Source organism: Labrus mixtus, chromosome 16 (genome assembly GCF_963584025.1).
Source record: "Labrus mixtus chromosome 16, fLabMix1.1, whole genome shotgun sequence".
Lineage (NCBI taxonomy): Eukaryota > Metazoa > Chordata > Actinopteri > Labriformes > Labridae > Labrus > Labrus mixtus.
In genome coordinates this window covers 13,978,289-13,996,539 of record NC_083627.1, presented here as the reverse complement: position 1 = coordinate 13,996,539, position 18,251 = coordinate 13,978,289, and the positions used below count along the sequence as shown (strand labels likewise).

The window sequence follows — 18,251 nt, the reverse complement described above, 5'->3', positions numbered from 1 at the left end:
TCAGTGGGCGGAGACTTCCACAGGTTGATCTCTTATCTCCAAAATAACCTGGAGCAGGTTAGGTGTGCAGCAGAGGTTACCATGGCGATATACCCAGGTAACAAGTGAACCACCTTTGTAGGACTGAAAACCCAGAGTTAACCCTGAAGTGACCTCTAACCCCAAATCCTGCTTCATAGTACAGACCCCTGGTTCTGTTTAGTTACCATAGTGATCATTACCTATTATTGACGATAATAGGTCGACAGCAGATTTCAGAAACGGCTTGATCTGGTCTAATTAAGATTTTCAGGGGCGCTGGTGGTGCAGTGGTGCAGTGGTGCAGTGGTTAGTGCGCGCGCCCCATGTATGGAGGCTATAATCCTCCAAGCGGGCAGCCCGGGTTCAAATCTAACCTGTGGCTCCTTTCCCGCATGTCATTCCCTACTCTCTCTCTCCCTGATTTACAACTCTATCCACTGTCCTGTCTCTCAATTAAAGGCACAAAAAGCCCAAAAATAAATCTTTAAAAATAAAAATAAAAAAAAGATTTTCAAATGACGGGGAATCGTCATGTGCTGTATTTGTAAAAACGACATGTCATTACAGGCCAACCTGCTTAAGAAAGCGCCCCCTTTGCTCTTTTATCTTGCTACATAATAAAGTATACACCAAGACATTTATGTGTTCTTCATAGTTATATTTACTATTTTTTGGTACCAAGTATGTCGTCCCGCTCTCCATCAATTTTAATTTTGTTCTCTCCTGATTGATTTTAAACTAATTTTCCTTCACTGTACTGAACTGCCTCTCCATACCTGGCTGTTGAATCTGTCTTATTCCTGTTTTTTGCATTTTTACAATTTTGCCCTCTCTGTTGATTTCTGTTCTGTTGTTGTTTTGCTGTATTTGCTCTGTCTGTCACAGCACTTTGTAAACATTTGTTTTTAAAGGTGCTATATAAATAAAGATATTATTATTATTATTATTATAAGTAGAAAAGGATCCATCTGTCAAAGCCCTCTATTATGTTTGCAGATATTTTAATATAATTCTCAGAATAAAGTTGAGATATGTCCTTTGTTAATTTCACACCTAATTTTTTTATTGATGTAGAATCCCAATTAAACGTATATCTATTTTTAAGTTCCAACAATGGGGTGAAATTGAAAACCAAAGCTTGTGTTTTATCAATATTAAGGGTTTAACCTGACAAGGCTCCAAACATCCAACAAATCCATTAATAAACATGTAGAATAATAAACATATAATAAACAGAGTGGGGGTTAGGTAACATGTGTGTGTGTGTGTGTGTGTGGGGGGGGGGGGGGGGGGGTATGGAGCTGAACTCATCACTTCCTGTCCCTCTACATGTTTAATTGTTCATCCTGTTTTCAGTCGATCTTTGAGATTATGGGCTCAGTTTAGGAAACACTCTAACTCAGCTATTCCTTCTTCTCTAGGGTTAGGGGGTTCCTCCCTAACCTCATTCCTCTCCTTCTCGTGATTTTGCTTTTCAGGTTCAGACGGTGGGTCAGGCATTCTGCAGATTTATTTCTTGAGAAATATTTCTCATCTTTTAAACAAATGTCCAAAAGATTTAACTCACTAAAACTCTCTTCTTCAGGTATTTAGAAGCTAGACACTTCATCTCAGGTGCAAAGCTTCCTGCAGCGTCTGATACGAGCTTTGTTGACGATGTGGTCTCTCTGCATCCAACACACTAAGGGCTCCTTTCTATAGAATACAATAAACTGACAGGTATAAGACACGCCCCCCCAGACTAAATAAAGGCAGCCTGGGAACGGGACCTGGACTTCACACTGTGGGAAACTATCCTCAGGCTCATTAAATCAACATCTTTCGGTGCCCTCCCCTGCCTACTGCAGTTTAAAGTCGCTCACATACCTAAATCCAAATTATCTCGTTTCTATCCTGTGGTGGATCGCTGTGACAAAAGCAGATTAAGTGAAGGCTCTCTTTTCCATATGTTCTTGACATGTCCCAGCCTTGAAACATTTTGGAGAGAGGTCTTTAAAACTTTATCACAAATCCTGAACATAACCTTGGCACCTAACCCTTTGGTGGCTATTTTTGGTACTGCTGGAGAGGATGCACACCTTACTCCTATTAAACTCTATCCTTTGCCTCTCTCCTGGCCAGACGGGTCAGGGTTAATCCATACCTAACCCTGAGGTGGAGGGATGCTGCCCCGCCACACACAGTCAGTGGCTGATGGACCTTATGTCCTGTTTAGACCTTGAGAAGACTCGCTACTCGGTTACTGGCTGTAACAAAAAATTCAAAAAGGCGTGGGGACCTTTCCTGTACCACATTCAGAAACTCCCATCAATTTAAAGAAGCACTCTCCTCTCCTGGTCTCTTTCTTTTTGAATAAACATCTGTGATATATTGTAATCATACAATTTGAATCCTTATTGTCTTTCTTCCGTAGTTTTGCAATTTTCTGCTACTTGTCTACTTTTGTTATTTAATTGATTTCCTTTTTCTTTTTTCCTCATGTGATTCTTTTTATTTCAGGGTATATAAAACCTGAATTCCAGCACTTGTCCTTTAACTCCAGAATGTGATATTTAATCACAGTGAACATCCAGACTCTCTTGGGGGGCTTTGAGGGAGTGAGGGAGGGGGTTTCTGATGCTTTTGTATCTCATTCTAAGAGCTCACTGTACTGTTTTAATCTGTATAAAAACTAATAAAAATATTGCTGAGTAAAAAAATGTTTTACTTCTGTTTTTAAAACAGTATTATTCTTCTTTGGGCTTTGTGTGGGATCGAGGAGGTCAAACCAGAGAAAGTCGTGATTTGTTCATCTGATGTCCTTCAGAGGAACGAGGTCGACATTTCCACCTGATATTATAAATTATATTTGAATTACTTTGTTTGGCGTTAATGAAACAGTTACACACATTTTATTATATTTCTTTATTATATTTGTATTATATATATTGTTTTATTATATCTTCATCTTCAGTTAAAACGTTGTTTGGTCAATATGAGAACCAATACTTGATTGCAAAAGCAATGATTAATTTTCTACGTGCTAATTGTTTTCAAGAATTGTAAGTTGTTTGTAGAAGGATGTAGTTCCTGTCTGCCTGTGGAGGACAGTGATACGCCTAGCTGCGTCCAAACTGCCGGAAAAATTACAAGACAATTGGAGGAAGAGACTTTTATTGTGAAAGAAATGCCGGCGCATATGGTCACGGGATTTCCGGCGGAGTGTTTTTGTTGTGACACCGACATGAGGAGAGCAGAAACAATCATATCGAGCCGCGAGGACTGCGTTTATACCAGCTGCTACTGGTGAGACTATTAGAGGGGGGGGACCCGGGTCAGACCCGAGTCACAGGTCTGAGGATTTTGGACACGAGTCAGACCCGAGTCACAGGTCTGAGGACTTTGGACCCGGGTCAGACCCGAATCACAGGTCTGAGAACTTTGGAAGATTTACAACTCGGGACTTCACTGTGACTTCCGGTTTTAAGGTGTTATTTTCTTTAGGTCCCTATGATTCCCGTCATGCGGTAAACACTGACAGAATCACCGAGTCAATGAAAATATAATAAACTGAACAGAATCTTTTGGGATTTGTCTCAACATCAGAGTTATAAAATAAAATCTACTTTTTTCAGTGTTTTATAAAATGATGACGAGTTTTAAGCGCGTTTGGTTAACTTACAGCTTCACGATGCTGCTCCTCTGCTGTCTGCATGACACACTGCCGCAGCTCAATAATGTTGGAAAATAGGTTTTCTGTTCGCAAATTTACTTTTATGGATATGAAATTTAGCCAAAATGATAAAAAGATTAATAATATGGTACTGTTTTAGTTCCGAGTTGCAGAAATCATAAAAAACCAAAAAGCACATCTTTGTATAATAAATTAAAGTTTTTAAGAATTGTACTTCGAATATATCCAACCAAATTTTTCCAAAAAACAACAGTCGAGGGACAGCTCCAAAACAGGTGTCATGGTGTTTCGCTAACAAGTCCACAAAAAGAGCAGGTAACATCAATGTCTTTTTTCAGTCTTTGTAAATCATGTTTTGTGGGATAGCACCGATGAATCAATTTAAAACAAACATCACAAGGTTTGTTTGTGATCAAGTATCTGGAGGATAAGGTCCAAACTTTTTCCCACTGGATATTTGGGACAAATCTTCTCCAGTAGTGGATCACATATGGGACAGTGGCAATGTCTTTCTTGAACAGTGATCTTACCTTCTTGTTCCTGGTTGAAGGACTAGATAAGAAACATATTTTCCCTACCATGGTTTCATTCAATGAGAATGAGCAAGGGGACACACAAAGATCAGTGTAACTTTTAAACAACATTATTACACCTTTGGGAATCGCATCCATTACAATAGAAAATTCTCTTAGGGTGACAGGGATATGATAGGTAGACAGGAACTCAGAATAATTCATCAAAAGCCCTTCTGAATTAAATAACTGTTTTACAAAAATAATATCATTAACAAACCAATTTTGAAAAAATAAAGTTTTGTTCTTGAACAAGATATCACAATTGATCCAAATGATGTATTTGTGTGGAGAGAAACCGTGTTTATAAGTGAGTAACCAAGCTAAGAGCATTTGTTTGTGGAACATGGCTAATTTAATTGTTATTTTTTCAATATTATAGTTACATTTGAGCACAAAAGAGAGACCACCAAGTTTAGAAAAAATGTAGTTTGGGATAAAGTTCCAGATTTAATCAGGGTTGCATATACATTTTCTGATCCAGTTGATTTTAAAAGTGTAGTTTAAAGTTGTAAAGTCCAAAAGGTCCAGACCCCCAGAGTTAATGTTGTTCATTATTACAGAATTTCTGATATAGTGAGTTTTGTTTTTCCAAACAAATTTAAAAAGCATCCTATCAATAGACTTACACACAGACGGATCAACATTCAGGGCAAGAGCAGCATATGTCAATCTGGAGATACCTTCTGCTTTTGTTAATAAAGTTCTTCCTCTTAAAGTCAGATCTCTCAGCAGCCACATATTGAATCTTTTTTTAGCTTTATCGATGATGGGGTTAAAGTTCAAACTGCAACGATCATCTCCATTTTTAGTTATTGTAATACCTATGTTACATGGGATTTTACAGGAATGTCAAATAGCACTGTATGTTTACACTGAGACAAGGGTAGTAGTTCACATTTATTTATGATGCTGCAGAAAATGTTTGAAGTTTGAAGTTTAGTGGCAACTGGAATTTGGTCTGAATTCTTTAAAAACAGTGTAGTATCATCAGCCACCTGACTTATGGTAATTTGTCTGTCAGCAAGAGAAATGCCTTGGATGTTACTTTCAAGAATGAATGTGGAAAGGATTTGGGCTGCAAGCAAAAATAAATAGGGAGAAACAGGGCAACCTTGACAAACTCCTCGAGACAACTTAAAGCGAGGTGAGGTACCATATTTAAGACTGATTGAAGAACTACCGTTTATATAAAGCGTTTGGATAGCTCTGCAGAAATAGTTACCAAAACCAAATCTATGGAGTGAACGATAAATAAATTGGTGTTCGAGGGAGTGGAAGGCTTTATAAAAGATTGATAAATTCAGAATAGTCCAGTAGATCCGGAACTAATCTGACATTATTAGCAATATGTCTGTTTGACATAAAACCATCCTATAGTGTCACTATATCACTGTCTCTCTCTCGCTCTCTCTCTCCCTCAGTGACCTGTTACAGAACCCGTTGATCGTCCCGGTGAAGGTTCTCAGAGGTCATGTGATTACTCATGATCTCGGTGTTCTGGACGTGACCTTTCACCCCACACAGCCCTGGGTCTTTTCCTCCGGAGCAGACGCCACCATCAGACTGTTCACCTAGCAGCCGACCCGACCCGGCATCCTGACCATGGAGCTGGTTCTAGCATTGTGCCCATGGTCTCCTAGCAACCTGCCTTTAGGTGATGTGGTTTCTAGGAGACCACCCAGCTGAATCTTGCGTAGTTTTGGAATTTTGACCTTGTTATTGTTGTTGATTTTTAATTAAACTGAAACTTTGTGCACACGTTGTTTTCTTGTTACCATGGTGATTCATGTGTGAGCGTGCTAACATTAAAGGAACTGAGGCTGATTGATACCTTACATAACCACCCGGGTCAGACCAGGTTCTGTTTAGTTACCGTAGTGGAACACCCCTGGATACCTGTTATTCTCCCCTCAGAACACACCTGGTCTGGACTACGAAGAGACCCAGGGTATCTTTGGGTGATCTGGCTTCACTAACCCTAATGAAGCCACTTATCAACATAAGTTACCCTCGAGTTTCAGAGAGCGTGTTCACAGAAAAGGGGCGGAGTTAGCTTCATATAACTATCACAATCATCACTGCGTCTCCCGTCAGCAGATCGTCATATCTAACAAACTATATTAATAATATAAAGAGGTTTAAAACAAACCCAGAGACTAAAGTTACACAGCTGCAGGAACAAATGCAGGAAGGACAACTGGCAGAAAAAAGAAACATCAGAGAGTATTAATGTCCAAACTACAGATTATTATATTTCTGTCCCATCGTTAGTTCACCTTAGAACTGAAGATAATAACGCCTGTTTTTTCTCTGAACTGGATGTGTGTCTCTGACTCTTTCATGTGGAGAGTATAACAGTTTGAGAAGTTATAGTTCAGCTCTGATGATAACAAACAGAGCGGCATGGGGACACTAAACATTCATATGAAAATATGATTCAAAGACATAAGAAGATATTCATCATTTAACATCTTAAAAACACAACCCAAAGCTTCCGCTGCTTTTTTTAGTCTCTGCTGAAGGATGATATCAATTCAAAATAATCACTTTACGGACTATAATGTTATTATACAGAACACATGAAGGGTCATTCTCCCTCCTCCCCCCTCTTCATCAGCTCCCTCCACCATCAAGAGATCTGATTGGTCAGTGGGCGGAGACTTCCACAGGTTGATCTCTTATCTCCAAAATAACCTGGAGCAGGTTAGGTGTGCAGCAGAGGTTACCATGGCGATATACCCAGGTAACAAGTGAACCACCTTTGTAGGACTGAAAACCCAGAGTTAACCCTGAAGTGACCTCTAACCCCAAATCCTGCTTCATAGTACAGACCCCTGGTTCTGTTTAGTTACCATAGTGATCATTACCTATTATTGACGATAATAGGTCGACAGCAGATTTCAGAAACGGCTTGATCTGGTCTAATTAAGATTTTCAGGGGCGCTGGTGGTGCAGTGGTGCAGTGGTGCAGTGGTTAGTGCGCGCGCCCCATGTATGGAGGCTATAATCCTCCAAGCGGGCAGCCCGGGTTCAAATCTAACCTGTGGCTCCTTTCCCGCATGTCATTCCCTACTCTCTCTCTCTCCCTGATTTACAACTCTATCCACTGTCCTGTCTCTCAATTAAAGGCACAAAAAGCCCAAAAATAAATCTTTAAAAATAAAAATAAAAAAAAGATTTTCAAATGACGGGGAATCGTCATGTGCTGTATTTGTAAAAACGACATGTCATTACAGGCCAACCTGCTTAAGAAAGCGCCCCCTTTGCTCTTTTATCTTGCTACATAATAAAGTATACACCAAGACATTTATGTGTTCTTCATAGTTATATTTACTATTTTTTGGTACCAAGTATGTCGTCCCGCTCTCCATCAATTTTAATTTTGTTCTCTCCTGATTGATTTTAAACTAATTTTCCTTCACTGTACTGAACTGCCTCTCCATACCTGGCTGTTGAATCTGTCTTATTCCTGTTTTTTGCATTTTTACAATTTTGCCCTCTCTGTTGATTTCTGTTCTGTTGTTGTTTTGCTGTATTTGCTCTGTCTGTCACAGCACTTTGTAAACATTTGTTTTTAAAGGTGCTATATAAATAAAGATATTATTATTATTATTATTATAAGTAGAAAAGGATCCATCTGTCAAAGCCCTCTATTATGTTTGCAGATATTTTAATATAATTCTCAGAATAAAGTTGAGATATGTCCTTTGTTAATTTCACACCTAATTTTTTTATTGATGTAGAATCCCAATTAAACGTATATCTATTTTTAAGTTCCAACAATGGGGTGAAATTGAAAACCAAAGCTTGTGTTTTATCAATATTAAGGGTTTAACCTGACAAGGCTCCAAACATCCAACAAATCCATTAATAAACATGTAGAATAATAAACATATAATAAACAGAGTGGGGGTTAGGTAACGTGTGTGTGTGTGTGTGTGGGGGGGGGGGGGGGGGGGGGTATGGAGCTGAACTCATCACTTCCTGTCCCTCTACATGTTTAATTGTTCATCCTGTTTTCAGTCGATCTTTGAGATTATGGGCTCAGTTTAGGAAACACTCTAACTCAGCTATTCCTTCTTCTCTAGGGTTAGGGGGTTCCTCCCTAACCTCATTCCTCTCCTTCTCGTGATTTTGCTTTTCAGGTTCAGACGGTGGGTCAGGCATTCTGCAGATTTATTTCTTGAGAAATATTTCTCATCTTTTAAACAAATGTCCAAAAGATTTAACTCACTAAAACTCTCTTCTTCAGGTATTTAGAAGCTAGACACTTCATCTCAGGTGCAAAGCTTCCTGCAGCGTCTGATACGAGCTTTGTTGACGATGTGGTCTCTCTGCATCCAACACACTAAGGGCTCCTTTCTATAGAATACAATAAACTGACAGGTATAAGACACGCCCCCCCAGACTAAATAAAGGCAGCCTGGGAACGGGACCTGGACTTCACACTGTGGGAAACTATCCTCAGGCTCATTAAATCAACATCTTTCGGTGCCCTCCCCTGCCTACTGCAGTTTAAAGTCGCTCACATACCTAAATCCAAATTATCTCGTTTCTATCCTGTGGTGGATCGCTGTGACAAAAGCAGATTAAGTGAAGGCTCTCTTTTCCATATGTTCTTGACATGTCCCAGCCTTGAAACATTTTGGAGAGAGGTCTTTAAAACTTTATCACAAATCCTGAACATAACCTTGGCACCTAACCCTTTGGTGGCTATTTTTGGTACTGCTGGAGAGGATGCACACCTTACTCCTATTAAACTCTATCCTTTGCCTCTCTCCTGGCCAGACGGGTCAGGGTTAATCCATACCTAACCCTGAGGTGGAGGGATGCTGCCCCGCCACACACAGTCAGTGGCTGATGGACCTTATGTCCTGTTTAGACCTTGAGAAGACTCGCTACTCGGTTACTGGCTGTAACAAAAAATTCAAAAAGGCGTGGGGACCTTTCCTGTACCACATTCAGAAACTCCCATCAATTTAAAGAAGCACTCTCCTCTCCTGGTCTCTTTCTTTTTGAATAAACATCTGTGATATATTGTAATCATACAATTTGAATCCTTATTGTCTTTCTTCCGTAGTTTTGCAATTTTCTGCTACTTGTCTACTTTTGTTATTTAATTGATTTCCTTTTTCTTTTTTCCTCATGTGATTCTTTTTATTTCAGGGTATATAAAACCTGAATTCCAGCACTTGTCCTTTAACTCCAGAATGTGATATTTAATCACAGTGAACATCCAGACTCTCTTGGGGGGCTTTGAGGGAGTGAGGGAGGGGGTTTCTGATGCTTTTGTATCTCATTCTAAGAGCTCACTGTACTGTTTTAATCTGTATAAAAACTAATAAAAATATTGCTGAGTAAAAAAATGTTTTACTTCTGTTTTTAAAACAGTATTATTCTTCTTTGGGCTTTGTGTGGGATCGAGGAGGTCAAACCAGAGAAAGTCGTGATTTGTTCATCTGATGTCCTTCAGAGGAACGAGGTCGACATTTCCACCTGATATTATAAATTATATTTGAATTACTTTGTTTGGCGTTAATGAAACAGTTACACACATTTTATTATATTTCTTTATTATATTTGTATTATATATATTGTTTTATTATATCTTCATCTTCAGTTAAAACGTTGTTTGGTCAATATGAGAACCAATACTTGATTGCAAAAGCAATGATTAATTTTCTACGTGCTAATTGTTTTCAAGAATTGTAAGTTGTTTGTAGAAGGATGTAGTTCCTGTCTGCCTGTGGAGGACAGTGATACGCCTAGCTGCGTCCAAACTGCCGGAAAAATTACAAGACAATTGGAGGAAGAGACTTTTATTGTGAAAGAAATGCCGGCGCATATGGTCACGGGATTTCCGGCGGAGTGTTTTTGTTGTGACACCGACATGAGGAGAGCAGAAACAATCATATCGAGCCGCGAGGACTGCGTTTATACCAGCTGCTACTGGTGAGACTATTAGAGGGGGGGGACCCGGGTCAGACCCGAGTCACAGGTCTGAGGATTTTGGACACGAGTCAGACCCGAGTCACAGGTCTGAGGACTTTGGACCCGGGTCAGACCCGAATCACAGGTCTGAGAACTTTGGAAGATTTACAACTCGGGACTTCACTGTGACTTCCGGTTTTAAGGTGTTATTTTCTTTAGGTCCCTATGATTCCCGTCATGCGGTAAACACTGACAGAATCACCGAGTCAATGAAAATATAATAAACTGAACAGAATCTTTTGGGATTTGTCTCAACATCAGAGTTATAAAATAAAATCTACTTTTTTCAGTGTTTTATAAAATGATGACGAGTTTTAAGCGCGTTTGGTTAACTTACAGCTTCACGATGCTGCTCCTCTGCTGTCTGCATGACACACTGCCGCAGCTCAATAATGTTGGAAAATAGGTTTTCTGTTCGCAAATTTACTTTTATGGATATGAAATTTAGCCAAAATGATAAAAAGATTAATAATATGGTACTGTTTTAGTTCCGAGTTGCAGAAATCATAAAAAACCAAAAAGCACATCTTTGTATAATAAATTAAAGTTTTTAAGAATTGTACTTCGAATATATCCAACCAAATTTTTCCAAAAAACAACAGTCGAGGGACAGCTCCAAAACAGGTGTCATGGTGTTTCGCTAACAAGTCCACAAAAAGAGCAGGTAACATCAATGTCTTTTTTCAGTCTTTGTAAATCATGTTTTGTGGGATAGCACCGATGAATCAATTTAAAACAAACATCACAAGGTTTGTTTGTGATCAAGTATCTGGAGGATAAGGTCCAAACTTTTTCCCACTGGATATTTGGGACAAATCTTCTCCAGTAGTGGATCACATATGGGACAGTGGCAATGTCTTTCTTGAACAGTGATCTTACCTTCTTGTTCCTGGTTGAAGGACTAGATAAGAAACATATTTTCCCTACCATGGTTTCATTCAATGAGAATGAGCAAGGGGACACACAAAGATCAGTGTAACTTTTAAACAACATTATTACACCTTTGGGAATCGCATCCATTACAATAGAAAATTCTCTTAGGGTGACAGGGATATGATAGGTAGACAGGAACTCAGAATAATTCATCAAAAGCCCTTCTGAATTAAATAACTGTTTTACAAAAATAATATCATTAACAAACCAATTTTGAAAAAATAAAGTTTTGTTCTTGAACAAGATATCACAATTGATCCAAATGATGTATTTGTGTGGAGAGAAACCGTGTTTATAAGTGAGTAACCAAGCTAAGAGCATTTGTTTGTGGAACATGGCTAATTTAATTGTTATTTTTTCAATATTATAGTTACATTTGAGCACAAAAGAGAGACCACCAAGTTTAGAAAAAATGTAGTTTGGGATAAAGTTCCAGATTTAATCAGGGTTGCATATACATTTTCTGATCCAGTTGATTTTAAAAGTGTAGTTTAAAGTTGTAAAGTCCAAAAGGTCCAGACCCCCAGAGTTAATGTTGTTCATTATTACAGAATTTCTGATATAGTGAGTTTTGTTTTTCCAAACAAATTTAAAAAGCATCCTATCAATAGACTTACACACAGACGGATCAACATTCAGGGCAAGAGCAGCATATGTCAATCTGGAGATACCTTCTGCTTTTGTTAATAAAGTTCTTCCTCTTAAAGTCAGATCTCTCAGCAGCCACATATTGAATCTTTTTTTAGCTTTATCGATGATGGGGTTAAAGTTCAAACTGCAACGATCATCTCCATTTTTAGTTATTGTAATACCTATGTTACATGGGATTTTACAGGAATGTCAAATAGCACTGTATGTTTACACTGAGACAAGGGTAGTAGTTCACATTTATTTATGATGCTGCAGAAAATGTTTGAAGTTTGAAGTTTAGTGGCAACTGGAATTTGGTCTGAATTCTTTAAAAACAGTGTAGTATCATCAGCCACCTGACTTATGGTAATTTGTCTGTCAGCAAGAGAAATGCCTTGGATGTTACTTTCAAGAATGAATGTGGAAAGGATTTGGGCTGCAAGCAAAAATAAATAGGGAGAAACAGGGCAACCTTGACAAACTCCTCGAGACAACTTAAAGCGAGGTGAGGTACCATATTTAAGACTGATTGAAGAACTACCGTTTATATAAAGCGTTTGGATAGCTCTGCAGAAATAGTTACCAAAACCAAATCTATGGAGTGAACGATAAATAAATTGGTGTTCGAGGGAGTGGAAGGCTTTATAAAAGATTGATAAATTCAGAATAGTCCAGTAGATCCGGAACTAATCTGACATTATTAGCAATATGTCTGTTTGACATAAAACCAGACTGAGATTCGTCGATTATAGAGGATAAAGATTTCTTAATCCTTTTGGCAAGAATAAGAGCCAGTATCTTGTAATCGTTGTTTAGTAAACAGACAGGGCGGCAGTTATCGGTCAAAAGTAAATATTTTTTGGGCTTTGGAATAAGAGTAATAAGTCCTTGTGTTTGTGTAGGTGGTAATATTCTCTGTTCGATACTTTCTGAGAAGACATTAAAGATAAGTGGTGCTAGTTCTTTTGAGAATTTCTTATAAAATTCAGCGCTGAGTCCGTCATTGCTCTGAGATTTATTGTTTTTAAGGTTCAGAATGGCATTCAACACTTCCTCAGAAGTTATATTGCTGTCACGGAGTGTTCGATTCATTTTCAGAAATTATCTTTTTTTTGTGAAGATTTTGAATATACAGTCTAAGAGTTCAGATGTCTTTTCTTCTGAGAAATGTGAAGTATAGACTTTGCTGTAAAAGTCTGAACAAAAGGAGGCAATCATTTTGCTGTCAGTGACAAGCTTACCATTGATTTTTAATGCATCTACTGACGACTTTTTAAGTTTGGATTTTTCTAAACAGAAGAAATAGGAAGAGCTTTGCTCGCTTTCTTCCATCTACTTCATTCTTGACCTCACAAAAGCCCCCTGGGCTTTCCTTCTATAGATGTCATCTAATTTGTTCTGGCATTCACTGAGTTGGAGTATTTCTTCCTCTGTAAGATTATCACTAGTTTTGTTAGATAAAAATGCAATTTCAGACATGAGTCTATCTTCTTCCATTCTTCGAGTTTTTGCTAAGTTGCTGCTATAGGATCTCGTATATATTTTCCAATATCAAATTTTAGAAGCTCCCAATGTTGACAAAATGATTTTTGTTTGAGAGCCTCCTCCCAATGAGTCTTAATGAAATAGGTAATATCTTTTATTACAGTGTCATGTGAGAGAAGAGTATTATTAAGTTTCCAACATTAGGCTCTGGGAATGTTTGATATAGAGGAAACTACAATGTTTAAGGTAATTAGCTTATGTTCGGAAAAGGGAGCTGCATTGATATCCATGCGTATAATATACGCATGGATATCAATGCGAAAACTAGACCTAGACAATATTATTGTCTAGGTCTAGTTTTCGTGAGACAAGCCAGTAATCAAGTCGGGATTGTTTGGAAAGGTCTTTGGAGTTCCAAGTATATGATCTTAGAGTGGGGAATTTTTCTCTCCATACATCAAAAACATTACATTTTTGGATGAAGTCTTTTAAATTGTGGTTAGGTGGGTTGGAGTTTTTTGGCAGAAATCTATCTAAGTTATTATCCAAAACAACATTAAAGTCGCCCTCAAAAATCAGAAAAGCTTCAGGATACTTATTGAACCAGAACTGTGTTTTCTCATCAAGAGTATCCAGCAAACAAGTATTTTCAGAGCTAGAGATGTAACCATAAATGTTAACTATTATTATTATTTTTTGAGAAATAGAGAGTACCATAATGATAAAGTGCCCATGTGGATCACTGTAATGGTCAGTCATTTCACCAGAAAAGTTGTTTTTCAGAATGGAGACCCCAGTTGATCTCTCAGAGCCATGTGCCCCCTATAATTCTTTGCCCCACTGAGCTTTCCAAAAAGGCAAATCCTCTTTAGTACTGTGAGACTCTTGTATAAAACAAAAATCACTGTTAAAGTTTTTTAAAAATAAAAAACGCTTTGCGTTTCAGATTATTCCTTAAACCCTTGGCATTGAAAGAAAGAAGAGATAAAGACATAGAGGATATACAAACAAATCCTCAAAATAACACAGTGAAAAAACAAGCTTTAGAATGTAGTCTTTTTTATGTAGAGTTTGAACTCAAGCTCCACTAACTATAAATGTCTTGTAACTAATAAAAGCCATGACCGCAGTACACAAGGTTCTTAACAGTAGCAAATTACAAGAGGAAATTCAATTAAACCTGGGAGATCTGAAACTGCTCCAGAACCGGTTATGCAAATGAGCAGATACGAAATGAATATATTGTATTTAATTGTTCAGCATATGAATGAACTAGGAACAATGTTATGTAGTTTACCACACTTTACACGTTGTGGATGATCAGGATGTGGTTGGAAGGGAGATTTCAGTGCCATTTGCAAAGGCACACCCCTCAACGAAGTAGGCCGTTTTACCGGCAGCACGTCACCGCAGGCCAGAGAAGACTTCATCTCTCCCGGTCTGCTAAGGTGAGATCCTCTGCAAATGGCATCTTGTTGTCCTTTAGAAACGTGGACGTTTTAGCGGCCTTTAGTGGACTCATTGGCCATTATCAGATAATGTTATGTGTTAATTTAAAAAAAAAATTAACCTGCACTATGCCCTTTAACGATAGTGACGTCATCTCACAGCATGCTGTAGTCTGTGAACTTCTCCACACAGACTGTTAAGAAGGGGAAGGGGGAGGGGTGTGTGTCTGTGAAGTATACTTCCTGTTAACAAAATAACTAACTGACCAACAACACAAGTTCTAATAGCTGGTTCTGGAGGAGTCTGACTGTGGTTCTGTTCTTCTTGTCCTGCAGTGAAGAAAATGTTTGGAAACTCTGCGAGTATGTCAGGATGGAGAGAACCGGGCCACTGGAAGAACTGTTTGTGGTTTTCATTTCTAATGAGAACCGAATGGTGAGGACACTCAGAACATCAGCACAAGAACACAACACAGCGCAGACAAATTCTGCAGCCATCTTAAGGTTGTACAGAACATGTTCTGTAAAACCTTAAAGGTGTTCAATAGGAACACAGAATATGTTCTGTGTTCCTATTGAACACAGAACATGTTCTTTGAAAACAACCATCATGTTCTACAGAACATGTTCTGTATTCCTATAGAACACCTTTAAGGTTCTAGAGAACATGTTCTTTGTTCATATAGAACACCTTTAAGGTTTTACAGAACATGTTCTTTGTTCTTAAAGAACACCTTTTAGGTTCTGCAGAACATGTTCTGTGTTCTTAAAGAATACCTTTGAGGGTTGTACAGAACATTTGCTGGGTTCTTAAAGAACAACCTTCATGTTATACAGAACATGTTCTGTGTTCCTAAAGAACACCTTTAAGGTTCCTAAAGAACACATTTAAGGTTCTACAGAACATGTTCTTTGTTCCTAAATAACACCTTTTAGGGTTCTACAGAAAATGTTCTGTGTTCTTAAAGAACACCTTTAAGGTTCTACAGCACATGTTCTGTGTTCCTAAAGAACACCTTTAAGGTTCCTAAAGAACACATTTAAGGTTCTACAGAACATGTTCTTTGTTCCTAAATAACACATTTTAGGGTTCTACAGAAAATGTTCTGTGTTCTTAAAGAACACCTTTAAGATTCTACAGAACATGTTTTGTGTTCCTATAGAACACCTTTAAGGTTCTACAGCACATATTCGGTGTTCCTATAGAACACCTTAAGGAGTGTACAGAACATTCTGTTCTGTGTTCCTTAACATCATCTGTCCTGTTTCTGAGCTGATGATCTCAGGTGTTCTCTGTCTGTTCTCCCTCAGGTTCCTCTGTGGAAGCAGAAGTCGGGACATGGAGATCAACCAGTGATCTGGGTCTGTGATGTTCCTTCTATTTAACCATCACTCTGATGTCACAGACCCTTCTTTATGATCATGATGATGTCATGATGAGGTCGTTAATGATGTTATCTTGTGTTTCTTGTGTTCCAGGATTACCACGTCATCCTGCTCCAGGTCTGTCCTCAGTTCAACTCTCTGATTTATGATCTGGACTCTCAGCTGTCGTTTCCATGCAGCCTGAATCTGTACGCGAGCCACGCCCTCCGCTCAGATTGTAACATTAAACCCACCTACCACAGGTAACACACACCTGAACATCACAGGTAACACATATCGGAACACCAATGATAACACACACCTGAACACCACAGGTAACACACACTAAACACCTGAACACCACAGATATCATACACTGAACACCACAGGTAACACACACCTGAACACCGCAGGTAACACACACCTGAACACCGCAGGTAACATACACCTGAACACCGCAGGTAACACACACCTGAACACCGCAGGTAACACACACCTGAACACCGCAGGTAACACACACCTGAACACCGCAGGTAACACACACCTGAACACCGCAGGTAACACATATCTGAACACCACAGGTAACACATATCTGAACACCAATGGTATCAAACACATGAACACCCATGGTAACAAACACCTAAACACAACAGGTAGCACACACCTGAACACCACAGGTAACACACACCTGAACACCTAAAGTAAACCTTATCACTGTGACGGAATGATGATATCACAGTGTTGCTTTCCTGTCTGTGCTTGTCTTACAGGAATTTCCGTGTGGTCCCTGCTGACAGCTTCCTGTGTAACTTTGCTTCTGATCGGTCTCACATGAAGAACTCTGATGGGTCTTGGAAGATGCCCCCCCCACCATACCCCCCCATACATACAGCAGGTAACATGATCCACCTGTAACTTGTCATCAGTGACGTGATGTGAGCATGTCTTTGACCTCATGATGACATCACTGTGCTGTGTCTCCTCCTCAGAGACTCAGATGAACCTGGATGACTTCATCAGTATGAACCCGGCGGTGGGCTGGGGGGCGGTCTTGAGTCTGGATGACTTCCTGCAGAGATACACATCAGACTTTTTGTGGTCATCGTCTTCCTCGTCATCGTCTGCAACAGGCTGGTCGTAATGTTTCTGTGTCAGTCCCTGTCCCTTACACCACTAAGGGAACTGAACTTTTGTTTGTCCTGTTTGTAGAAAATAAAAGCGTTACACACTGTGTGTTCCTGTTGTAGCTCTGGTCACCACAGGGGGGCACTGCAGGAAATTCACTGCCTCTCTGAGCTCACTGATACTGTCTGTGTGTTCACTTCACTATAGGGCTTTAATGACTTCCTGTTCTCCTGTAGTGTGTATGCTATAAACGTGATGAGTTCATCAGAGGTTCCCTCACTTAAAAACGTTTGTTTGTCAGGGATATGTATTTGGTTAAAATAATGTTGGCAGCCAGTGAAAAAGCAATAACAAGAAGGTGGTTAACGACAGAGGCTCCAACAAAAGGCGATTGGATTGGAATTGTGACAGAAATATATAACATGGAAAAGCTGACTTTCTCCCTTAATCTTTGTATGGACAAATTGAATAACTACTGGAGGAAATGGACAACTCATTTCAATATGATGAACCCTCATCACAATGTTTGATTTATACAAATGCATATGTATGTTGGAGTACAACAGCCCCCTCTAGTGTGCATCTGAGGTCCCGGCGGATGGATTTGGGTTCTGTTCTGGTTTGATGTGCACTCTTCGCACTTAGATGTACGATACTGCCTAAACACTGATAAAGGAACTGTATGGATATACAAGAGGAAATATCCTTGGATATATGAAGACGCAGATTGACCTTACGAAAGAATGCACTAGAGAAACGGGTACAGACTGGAATGAACTAATTCCTAAACCTGACTCCTTCTGTTTTGATGTAATAATGCAAAAATGTGACTCTTTGACCTTGCCTGTTTTGTTTTTGTTTCTCATGTGTAAGTCTTTTTTTGTGCTGTATAACACGTAAAAATTCAATAAAAACTGAGTTTAAAAAAAAAAAGTTTGTTTGTTTACACTTTGAATTGTTATCATCTGTCTTGTAATGATGTCATCTCTGATGTCACAGTGAAGG

General features: G+C 38.9%; 1 protein-coding gene across 1 annotated transcript; it reads left to right on the top strand.

Moving 5' to 3' along the window:
- Positions 1 to 10,103: 10,103 nt before the first annotated feature.
- ntaq1 (N-terminal glutamine amidase 1) lies at positions 10,104 to 18,101 on the top strand. The gene is made up of 6 exons (XM_061060019.1): positions 10,104 to 10,221; positions 15,093 to 15,192; positions 16,068 to 16,118; positions 16,236 to 16,384; positions 16,892 to 17,016; positions 17,111 to 18,101. The coding sequence occupies exons 1-6, from the start codon at positions 10,115 to 10,117 to the stop codon at positions 17,260 to 17,262; spliced, it is 684 nt and encodes a 227-aa protein (XP_060916002.1). The 5' UTR covers positions 10,104 to 10,114; the 3' UTR covers positions 17,263 to 18,101.
- Positions 18,102 to 18,251: the final 150 nt, after the last annotated feature.

Excerpts from the sequence above, each read along its gene's own strand:
- ntaq1 (XM_061060019.1), top strand. The coding sequence starts at position 10,115 with ATGGTCACGGGATTTCCGGCGGAGTGTTTTTGTTGTGACACCGACATG. Across the intron at positions 10,222-15,092 it reads GTTTATACCAGCTGCTACTG|TGAAGAAAATGTTTGGAAAC; the intron begins GTGAGACTATTA and ends CTTGTCCTGCAG. Across the intron at positions 17,017-17,110 it reads CCCCCCCATACATACAGCAG|AGACTCAGATGAACCTGGAT; the intron begins GTAACATGATCC and ends TCTCCTCCTCAG.